This window comes from Pygoscelis adeliae, unplaced genomic scaffold (assembly GCF_000699105.1).
Source record: "Pygoscelis adeliae isolate BGI_AS28 unplaced genomic scaffold, ASM69910v1 Scaffold284, whole genome shotgun sequence".
In the NCBI taxonomy this organism is placed as follows: Eukaryota; Metazoa; Chordata; class Aves; order Sphenisciformes; family Spheniscidae; genus Pygoscelis; species Pygoscelis adeliae.
This window is the reverse complement of record NW_008824671.1, coordinates 487,740-498,486: the sequence shown is the minus strand read 5'-3', so window position 1 is coordinate 498,486 and position 10,747 is coordinate 487,740. Positions and strand designations below refer to the sequence as shown.

At 50.8% G+C, this 10,747-nt stretch overlaps 2 protein-coding genes across 2 annotated transcripts in view; both read right to left on the bottom strand.

Annotated features, from left to right (window-relative positions):
* The window catches only part of GP1BA (glycoprotein Ib (platelet), alpha polypeptide), a 3,094-nt gene extending 1,314 nt beyond the window's left edge, over positions 1-1,780 (bottom strand). The window contains exons 1-2 of the mRNA XM_009323023.1: positions 1,733-1,780; positions 5-1,148 (exon numbers count right to left, since the gene is read on the bottom strand). Coding sequence (XP_009321298.1) covers positions 5-1,148; positions 1,733-1,735 — 1,147 coding nt within the window. The 5' untranslated portion in view covers positions 1,736-1,780. The remainder of the gene's footprint in view (positions 1-4; positions 1,149-1,732) is intronic.
* A 3,246-nt stretch (positions 1,781-5,026) lies between these two features.
* LOC103916079 (butyrophilin subfamily 1 member A1-like) overlaps positions 5,027-10,747 on the bottom strand; it is an 8,850-nt gene continuing 3,129 nt past the window's right edge. The window contains exons 5-11 of the mRNA XM_009323022.1: positions 10,532-10,747; positions 9,383-9,487; positions 8,770-8,783; positions 8,299-8,332; positions 6,921-6,941; positions 6,410-6,442; positions 5,027-5,938 (exon numbers count right to left, since the gene is read on the bottom strand). Of these exons, the coding sequence (XP_009321297.1) occupies positions 5,421-5,938; positions 6,410-6,442; positions 6,921-6,941; positions 8,299-8,332; positions 8,770-8,783; positions 9,383-9,487; positions 10,532-10,747 (941 nt within the window). The 3' untranslated portion in view covers positions 5,027-5,420. The remainder of the gene's footprint in view (positions 5,939-6,409; positions 6,443-6,920; positions 6,942-8,298; positions 8,333-8,769; positions 8,784-9,382; positions 9,488-10,531) is intronic.

The following is a 10,747-nucleotide window of genomic DNA, read 5'->3' as shown; positions in this document are numbered from 1 at the left end:
GGACTGGCTGGGGCAGGAGTGGTGGTGCTGGGAGCTCTGGTGCTTGCAGGCATCGCAGGCAAAGTGCTTGGGGCAAGGGTGGAGCTACAAGGGGTGCTGAGGGGAGGTCTTGTGGTAGCAAAGGGAGGCCAGGTAACAGCATGGGGCATGGTGTGCTCTTTGGGGATGTATGTATGTGGGGGGGAGAAGGTGATCATGGTAACTTTCTCCATCATTTCTTCCTTATCATAGTATTCATCCTCTTCCTCCTCTTCCGCATCCCCCACGTTGCCGCAGTTGGGCTTGAAGTGGATGATGGGCTTCTGCCAATGCTCAGGGGGACTGTGGCACAGCACCTTCTCAGGGGCGACCTCCACCTTTGTCTTCTCCAGGCCTCGCTCTGGCTGATAAACACTGCCATCGTTCTGCCAGATCCAGGCCCGCAGGTAGCGCAGGTTGCAGTCACAATGCCAGGGGTTCTCAGTGAGGAAGACGTATGCGAAGAGGTGCCCCTCAGGGAAAAAGTTGGTGGGCAGGGTCCGCAGGCGGTTCCCTGAGAGCCAGAGGGTCTCCAGATTTTGCAGATCCTGCAGCAGCTCCTCGGGGAGCTCCTCCAGGAGGTTGTCCGAGAGGTCCAAGTACTTGAGTGCCCTCAGCCCCGCAAAGGCCTCCTGGGGCAGCGTCTGCAGACGGTTCCCTCGCAGGTCCAGGTCCTGCAGCTGTGTCACAGCGCGGAAAGCCCCTGGGGCCAGCGTTGCCAGGCTGTTGTGGGCCACGGCCAGGTGGGTGAGCGCAGGCAGGCCCTGCAGGGCAGGCAGGGCTCCCAGCACGTTGCGGGAGAGGATCAGCTCCCTCAGGGACGGCAGTGGGAGCCCGGTATGCAGAGCTGCCAGCCCGTTGTCAGCCAGGTCGAGGTCCTGCAGCTGGGTGAGGGGCAGGAAGGCAGCAGTGGAGAGGGACGCCAGGCGGTTGACACTGAGCAGCAGGATGCCCGTGTCTGCAGGCAGGTCTGGGGGCACCGCGCTGAGACCCTGCCCCGTGCAGTTCACCTCCAGGAGGTCCTTGACCTTGTTCATCTCCGACGGGCAGGGCTGGCCTGGGTCGGTATGTCCAGCTGTGGGCAGCAGGGCCGGGAGGATGAGCAGGAGCAGGGCAAGGATCCGCATGGCCTGGAGGGAAGAGCCGAGAGGTGTGGGCACAGGCAGGCACACACCTACACATTGCCTTTCTTTCTGCGCCAGCACCGTTCGCAACAGAGCTGGCATCCCCCACCAGACCCTCTGTGAGCCCTCGCAGCTCCTCCCTGGGGGGATGGAAGGGAGAGATGAGTTCCACACCTATTGCCAGCACCCACCCTGTCATCTTGTCCTTGAAGGGCAGCAGGCTCAGCAAGGAGACACCATCTCTGCCCTTTTGCTCACCTCATTCTCCTCCGTGGGAGGCAGAACCTGATTCACACGCCTCCTCACAGCGGTGCCTCCTCCGCCGGGGTAGCATTGCTGCCCTCACCACTGCAAAAGCAGTGGCTCCATGGTGTTCATGTCCCTGCATACCCACACTCACCCCAGCCCAGAAAAGCTGTGCGCTGGAAGAGGCTCCCTGATTATGCTCTTACCCAACGCCAGCTGAGCCCTCTACTTGATTTGGGTTCACAAGGTAGGAGCATGAATCATGTGAAAAGAGCTTCCCATGCACACACACATGGCTACCCCAAGTGCCCAGCCCCGATGGACACTGCTTCCCTGGGACTCACCATGGACCCTCCAGCGTTTGCTCTCCTGCAGCTTTGCCTCCCTCTTGCCCGAGGACTGGGCACTGCTCTGGCGGCAGTGCTAGCGGCCGGGCTGCCCAGGCCCTCTATCAGCACGCACAGCTGTGGGAAGGGAGCTGCGGCTTCCTGAGCAGCCAAACCCATCATCTCCTGTCCTTCAGCACAGCCCTCACTTTAACTGCGCTGCCACACCACTGTCTCCTTGGAAAAGTCTCAACCAGAGACTGGCTCCATAATTTCTTACTTCACAGTAAAGGAGGGAGGGCTGCACCCGGGAGGAGCCCTTGCATGCCCCCCTGCCCCCCAGGCCACACCTTTTTACATCCCAGGAAACAGGTCCTTTGCACAAATGTCTGCCCCTTCCTCTGCTTCAAGGCAGCTCTTTCTCAGCATGCTCTGGGTTTCTATCCGTGAGGCACCTCAACCTGGGAACTGCAGCCTAGTTGGCATACCAGTGAGAAACGGTTTCTGCACATTACCTCAGCTAGTTGTTTGTGGTGTAAACGATGGATCCTTTCTTTCTGGCTTGCCAGGAAAAATGGGGATGGCTCTTCTGGAGAGCTGAGAGGCAGCTTTAACATTTGTGGGAGAAGCTGCAGCACAGACCAGGCAAGGAGATTAGAGGCAGAGGAAGGAGCTCGGTTTTGCAATTCCTCCTGCTGTCTGTTTCTGCAGCCGAGCTGTTGCCACTTCCCTGGCCCATAGGCCACTGCAGAGCATCTTGGACTGTGGGGCTGGAGGGTCACCCAAAAGCTGCAAGGGGAGCTGCTACAGAGGAGGGGACATATTGGTTTTCTACTGGTTTTCCATTCTGTGGATTGTGGTGGGTCAACCCCTGCCAGCAGCTAAGCCCCCCCCAGCCGCTTGCCCACTGCCTCTATAGTGAGATGGGGGAGAGAACCAGAAAAGCAAAAGTGAGAAAAAAAAAAAAATTTGTAGGTCAAGATAAAGACAGTTTAATAAGTGAAGGAAAGAGAGAGAGAAAAAAATGATGCAAAAGCATTCACTCACCACCTCCCACCAGATTGATGTCCAATCGGTCCTCAAGCAATGGTACCTTGGAACTCTGCCCCATGCCCTCCCCCGCCCCCGTTTTATTGCTGAGCATGACACTACATGGCATGGAATATCCCTCTGGTCCATTGGGGTCAGCTGTCCCTCCTGCGTCATCTCCCAGCCTCTCTCTTACCCCCCGCCCACTTGCTGCAGGGGCATTTTAGTTCAGCTTTTAGTAAGAGGGCTGGAGGCGGCAGCAGAGGCAGAACTTGGGGGCTGTTTTTTGGCTCTGCATCAGCGATTTCCAACAGAAAGCAGGGGATAGGAAGGGAGAGAGCACGTGTAACCCTGGCCTTCTCATAGGATCCCAGGGATTAAGCCTGCACATGGTTTTCCCTCCTCCACAGCAATACTCTTACCCTTACCCTGGACCTATAGCATCCCCCATGACACCACCAGTCGGTCTTCCATGTCATGGCCCCACGTTCCCAACCCACAGCCCATATCATTGCTTCTGCCTCTCTGTCTCCGTTTCCCAGGTGGATGAATGCACTAGGACACTTAAACCTTCAAAAGGCCCTTCACCCCACCTGCTTCACTCCCTGAAGGATAAGGAGCAGAAGACCTAAGCAGTCCACTGTGACAAGCCTTGCTGAAGGGGAAGGGGCATGCTGTACCGGAGGAAAGGGGTGCACAGGTTAGGAGTCATCTGCAGGCACACTCTTCCTATGGCTGATTATGAGCAGTGAGGAGGCCAGGATGGATCCTGGGATCCTGACATCCAGGTGGGGAGCACAAAGGAGCAGGGACGGTGTCTCCTTGCTGAACCTGCTTCCCTCAGGTGAAGGCAAGAGGGAGATGAGGGTTACGTCAGCCATTCTGCTAGCAATGATGCTTTTGCTCACATTTGCAGTCCACTCTTTCATTTCTGTCCTAGGTTCACCTTTTTGTCCAGCCCATCAGCTTCCTCCCCTGCTCTAGAGCTGGTTCCCACACCCTGGGGATCTCCCATGAGGTTGTTGCCCCAATCTTGGTTTCACCCTCAGACTGTTTCAAGTGGGTGTTTGGAGGGAACAAGGTGATCCAGGCTGTTTCCTACTTCCTGTAGCACCTCACCAACACCATATGCGACTCTGAGAAATAGAAAGGAGATCATGAGGTGATGGTGCCCGAGGGTCATAGAAACATGCAACTGCATCGCCCCTGGCTTGAGGAGCATGGTGGTCCTTCTTCCAGTTCAGAAAGCAGGGTCTGCATCTTCACCTTCCCGCCAGCCTTCTTTAGGGACATGAATGTCTAATCATTCTTCAGAGCCCTGGCAGCAGGGGCCACCCTCATGCTGCCTGTCCCTGTAGACTTGTGACACTGTTCACAGGGGGCTTTGCAGCGCTCTGTCACTGGGTCCTTCAACAATCCCCTCAGCTACTGCAGGCCTCACAGCTGACTTGGCATCTGCTGCATCGTGTGGGCTTGTGCATGGCAAGGAACAAAGCTGAGACATGACCACCAACCTCTGGGAATATTACTCCTGGGGTCTGGGCAGGCCTGGAGAGAAAGGTGAAAGCCCTAATAGCATCTCTGAGCTGTTTCCTTCACACTCCTCCATGGTGGGACGATGGAGCTGCCCTGGGCTGAGCATGAACAGACCTACCCTGGCACATACGCAGGTGGATCCTGTTTCATTTCTGAGAAGCCCATGAATTCAGCAGTAATGGTGAAGCCTTCCCTTGGGAAGGTCCATGCTTGCTGGACATCAGTTGAATGGAGGATCTGGTGCAAATGCATGTCTGGCCTCAGAGGAAGCACATACTTCTATCCTCCCCTTGTAGGTGGCAGTTTCCACTACAGCAAAATAATCTGGAGTTGCCTGAAAACATGCCTCAATATGAGATGCCCTTCTTCATACAAATTTTTGGTTTCTCCAGCTTCATTTCAGCCCACATGGGACATTCTGAGCCTGCTCCAGGCTCCTCAGCACTGTAAGCAAAAGCAGCTTTTCCTCCCCCAGAATGAGCGACCAAAGGTGGGATCCATCTCGCGGTGTTAGATGTCTCCAGGTCACAGGTGAGCTCGTCACCTGGGCTTGTGCTGCAGGCAGGCGCAGGGACAAGCACAGCCATGGACCGATCCCACTGACATGCCTTCCTTATCTCCTGGAGGATGTGGTGAACCACTTTCTCAAAGGTGCCTGCAACACCCCACAGGCTAAAAGGAGGTGGAGGCAATGCCTCAGACACAGACATTTGGTGCTGACACACATACTGACAAATCCCACTGAAGTAACTTTATTCTGTACATGTAAAAAGCGATCCCTGTTGCGGGAGTGTCTTTTCAGTGGAAGTGTTGTTCAACAGGTAGAGAGCAAGGATGAAAGGCAGCAGTCACAAGTTGCAACTGGGGAAACTTGACCAAACTTAAAGGGTTAATTCTTCCCCTTGAGAGAGGTGCAGCAGCGGGACAGAGGTCCGGAGAAGTAAAGAGATCTCCACCCTTGGAGATCCTACACAATTCAGCTGAACAAGGTCCAAAGACACCTAAGGCAGCTTTGAGATTAGCCTTGCTCTGAACAGGTGGTTGCAACAGAAACCTCCACAAGTTCCTTCCAACCTAAATCGTTCTGAGTCTGAACTCCTGAGGTCCCCTAAAAAAACCTTCTCTTACTCCCTCCCCTTCATCAGGGCCACATTTTGAGCCACGTCCCAGGACCCAACCAGACCCAAGGGTGGACTCTTATCCCCTCAAATGATGCCAGTGGAAATGTGAAGATGGGAATCTCCTCATCAACACTGAAAAATGATACCCGTCCCTCTTCATAATCCAGAGAGACCCGGATCCGCTTGGGAGTCTGGATTTCAGGAAGGAGAGTGCGATTAGGGGATGTGAGAGCTTGGAAGTGCCCTGCCCACTGACCCACTGCCCAGATGCCCTCCTCTGGTTTAAACTCAATCTCGCCCTTCCTTTTCACATCTTCTCTAGAGACCCCCACAGTCCATCCTCCTCCATCCATCGCCTCCACCTCCCAGTAGTATCTCCCTGAGGTGAAGCCTTCACAGCCCAGCACGCAGCGCCATGGGTTAAATCTCTCAGGGATGTCGGGGATGTCCTGCCGCGTGTCTTCTCGTTTCACACTTTTGCAGTCATCAGATAGGACAAGGTCACAGTGGGCTGTGTCTGGATCCAGAACCACCTTCACTGCAGGAGAGATGGAGTCAACACATCAGGGCAGAGCTCACCCCAGGAGAGATCTTCACTGGGGCTGCATAAGGAAGAAGAAAAAGGGCACAAGCGATAGCTGGCAGACTGTGGCATGGGAAGCTGCACAAGGTAACAATATTAGTGCAAGGAACAGAAAATGAAGCAGAGAGATGACATCAAGCAGAGAGGGAAGAGGATTGTCAGCAGACCTACAGGCTGAAGAAGTCCCCATGTCTCTAAAACGTGGCCAGCACTGCTCACTGAAGACCAGGACTCTCCAGATTTGCCTGAAACTGGGGCATGCACCAAACGAACAAGGGGTCTGAGTGTTACACTTCCTCCTGTAAAGTGGGGGTTGGCAGAAGCATCCCTGGTCCCACCAGCATCACTGCAGTAGGAGAACTACCAGGAACGGAGATTAAAGCAGGGAAGATGATTCAGCACCCCGAAAGACCAAACTTTAATTACCTTCTTCTATAGGCACTGCATATCTTCTCCATGCTTTAAAAAAAAACAAAAACAAACCACAGATGAGAGGTAATCTGAACACACTTGTACTGGATTAGCTCAGGATAATGATTTACCAGTGTAGCTGCACATTTTCTGAATTGTTGCTATATTTGTGAAAGTTATCTCACAGCATGTAGCTTCAAAACGTCAATGTCTAGCTACATGAAAGGGCTCCACCCATTTTCTACAAATATAATCACGCTGCCTGTCCCGATCCAGACGTATTTATGGTCTGCTTGTACTTTCTTTGAAAACTGAAAGAATTTTCTTTTTAGTGTAGAAGGATTACAGAGAATAGTTTAAAAACACATAGAAAGCAAAGGAAAATAACGTTTCTGAAATGAGTTCGGTATTTGCTACCTCTTCCTTTCCCAAAAGGAAAACCAAAACCAGGGCATATGTGCAAAACCCAGATGAGAAAATGGCCCAACTGAAAAGTCTCCCATGTAGGAAGAAGAATGACACTCACCAAGTTCTTCAGCTTGCTTCTCTGAAAAAGAAGATAAATCAGCACAAACGGATTGTGGGATAATGATTTGGATATAACCTCTCCCATAACCGCCTGCACATGCAGGTGGGCGGGTTTCTGCCAACGCTTGGCAATGCAAAGCCCTCTCCCAGCCCCAGCCTGGAGCTCTGCTCTGCAGGTGATGGTGCAGGTTGTCCTGCTCAAATCTGGGGCCGGAAAATATCTCTGGGAGGCCCCTTGCCTACAAGGGGACCTGTCGCAGGGCACTCTCACCCTGCCTGTGCCACCACTGCAGTCATCCATCCCCAACCCCAGACACCATCTTCAATGATCTTTAATTTTTTGGTTCTCAAATTCACTCTCTCCTTTCCCCCTCTATTCCCCAACCACTTTTTGGTTCACTTCACACTTTAAAAGTGAAAATGAAAAAAACCCGCACCACCCTATACAGACTCTGTAAAAAATCCTTTGTAAGGAAGAGAAGGAGACTCACCAATTTCTCCATCACGGTCCCCTGAACAACAAACAGAAACACACACGGGTTACTATTTGACACAGTCCTTTCCCTGGGACCCCAGCTAAAGGACCACACAGGTGAGGAGAGGCTGTGATGAGGGGGGCAGATATGCTGATTCATATTCTGATTGCAAGGATGCTCATGACTCCTGAGTGATCTGACCTGTATTTGTTTTCCCCATCATTTATTTCCCCCCACTTGGTGCATTGGCACCAATTTAGCAAGAACTCATTTTTAATAGCCAAAGGACTATTTCTTGGCAATTCTCTGAGCTGCAAGCAAGCAAGCAAACAAACTTATATGTCCTCTTCAAGTGTTTTTGGGTTTTTTTTTAATTTCTTGGTAATCAAACAATCTACAATTTTATAAGAAAATTCTCGACAGCTTAGGTTTCCATAATCTTCCCCTAAAAACCCAATAATTTTTCAATACTATTTCACTACTTAAATTACAATGAGAGTGTTAAAAAGCATTGACAGCCACTCACGGGAAAAGTCCTTATGACTTTTCAGAGGGAATTTTCACATTATCAGGGGGTCAGGGGAGGGGGAAGTAAAGTATGTGCCTAAAAAGAACATTCAGACATAATGAGAGGATGAATAAAAAAGTCTGAAAGTTTTTGCAGAGGATTTCACCGGGAAGACGGGGAGCGAGACTTACGCAGTGCTGCCTCTTGCATAGCTGAAAAGCAAAACCAGAACAGAGCATCACCACCAAAACTGGTTCCTTTTATTCCAGTACACTTGTTGGGATGGGGAGGAGGCTGAAATTGCTCACAGTGGAAAAGCTTCAGCCCAGGAGCTCCTCAAGACCTTTCTTCTCAAGACTTTTGGAGATCTTACCCACCGTCCCCAAACCCACCTTGGGCAGAGGCCAGCGCTGCGTTGCTGGAGACCTGAGCAAGGGCTCCAGCTCGAGGGCAGCGGTGAAGGGGCACGTTTGTATCGACAAGGGAGGAGCATGGGGGTAAATTTCACCTTCAGTGCTACCCAACCATCCCACCCCTGTGATTTTTTAGTGCTGAGACAAAGCTGAGGCCCCTGCAAAATGAAGTGTGCTACCCCAAAGCTTCCTCCAGCTTTGGGAAGAACCTTGAGAGCCATTTGAAAAGCAAAGTTCACTGTTGTTACAACATCTGTTCACACTTTCTTTGGTTCTGCAATGATTTTCCTGAAAATTACAACATCATTTCATAATTTCATCGTTTCATAGATTAATTTCACAATTTTCTATAGCTGCTAGCCAAACCATTTCCTTCCCCCACGTCCCCCAGAAATGTGCCCCATGAATTCTCCCATTTCTGGAAAATGTAAAGTAAAGCTTACCTATTTTTTTCTCATGCTTTCCTATGAAGGAAAGAAAGAAATGTAAATAATTTAAAAAATCATCCCTTCCAAAGAGCCCTGATTAAACCACAGCAGAAGTTACAGCCACTTGCAAGGCAGAAAGGCCGCGGAGTCTGGAAGTGCTGCAGTGCCTGCACAACCCACCGGCTCCATCTCCTTTTGGTAAAAAATAGAGGATTTCAGTTTCCTTTATTCCTCTGTATTATTTACCCCCGGAGGGGTCTTTCAGAAGGAACGGAAGCCCTGCCAGGCCCCCAAAAGTGCCAGGGTTTTTTTTTTTGCAGGGCCAGGCAAATTATCGCTCCATTTCTGCGGGCAGAAGCCACCCTTGGCTGGGGCAGAGGAATGGCTGGCTCACGCTGCTTTAATGCCTTCCTTCTTTGCTAGCTTTTTTGTTGGAGAAACAACCTTTCTTTTCTTGCCAGAAATTAAATCCCTGGGTCTTTAAGTTCTCTGGCACTGTATGTGTGTCTGAGACACCGAAACAAGACTCCGGGACCATCCCAACGTTTCTCAAACCCACTCGTCCGTCAAAACCAGAGGTGGCTGAATAGGACAGCCGCCCAGGCCCTTCCCCAAACACCGCGCCAGGACGATACCTTTAATTTTAAACAGATAAACAGCGATAATAAGGAGAGTGACCGCAGCAACCAGGACCACGCCCAGGGCGGTCATCCAACGATGGGCGTTTTGGAAAAAGGGGTCTGAAAAATAAAATCCCCAAAGGGGTTAAGTTCCTCTACAAGCAGCAATGGGAAGTAGATTATTTCTATTTCATACAAGCTCATTCCAAGCAGGTCTGAATCCCATCAAGGGTGCAAATCAGCTCCTGACTGTACTCCACAAACCAACAAAAAATAGTATTAAAAAAAAAAATATCCATTTTGGCAATTTAGCACTTGTCTGAGGCTGATGACGTTTTGTCTGCATACATTGTGGGGGATTTTTAAAGGGAAAATGGATTTCCAACCAAATTATTTCCTAGATAAATCATGCTTTCTTCTCCTTTGGAAAAAAAAATATATTATATTTCATTAGGCAACATAGGATCAGAAACAGGGTAACATATGCATCAAGAGCAACACTCCAGTGCAGAGCAGTATCACTAGGAGAAAGGTATGCGTCCCCCAGGGAAATAGTGTCTCCCAAAATTGTTCATTCCCAAAGTAAAAAAGGAACAGGCTGCAGCTGAAAAGCATGTGATACTATGGTGCTGTTTGGTGTATGGTTAGTCCAGTACCATTGCATCTCTGTTCAGATATATTCCCCGCCTCAAATCAATCTTCCAGTAAAAAAGGAGCTTTTCCGTGTGACAAGGAAAAAAAAAAATTCAATGTATGCAGATGCTAAAACAAGACATGATGGTTTATTTCTCGTACCAAACCAGCAGAACAGGATTTCACAGCAGGTGAGACTAAGGGCACGGGGTGGTTTCTCCTTTTTTGTTTGGTTCCTGTGTTATGAATGTTTGTATTTAACCCACCTGTCTATAGAAACTCTGCTACAGTGAGGGTTGTCTTTTTTCCCCCCTAAACCTGCACTTCAAGACCGAACTGGTGAATTTTGGCAGCACACCTGCACAAACGCTGCCAAAAACCGCAGCTGTTTGCACACTGCACGTGCAAAATACACTCGATGCACTGAACACACAGACTGCAAAATGCACCTGAGATTTTCTGCCGGCGGCGCTTTCCCAGCGCAGCTCCATCGGGAACGTTAACAGGGCGATGCCCTCGTCCTCTGCTCACCTGATATGTACAAAGATGATCCCTGTTCTTGGCTGTGCAGGACATGTCGGACCGAGCAGGAGAGTTTCTGGTTCATGCCCTTGGTGAGGATTATGCTGCTTTCTGCTGCAAAGAGGCCGCTCTTGTCCTGGGTAACACTTTCCGAGAGGGATGGGAGATGCCGCCCGTGGGGATCTTGCCACAGCAACTGGGGCTGCGGGTACCAGCCGGCCGAGC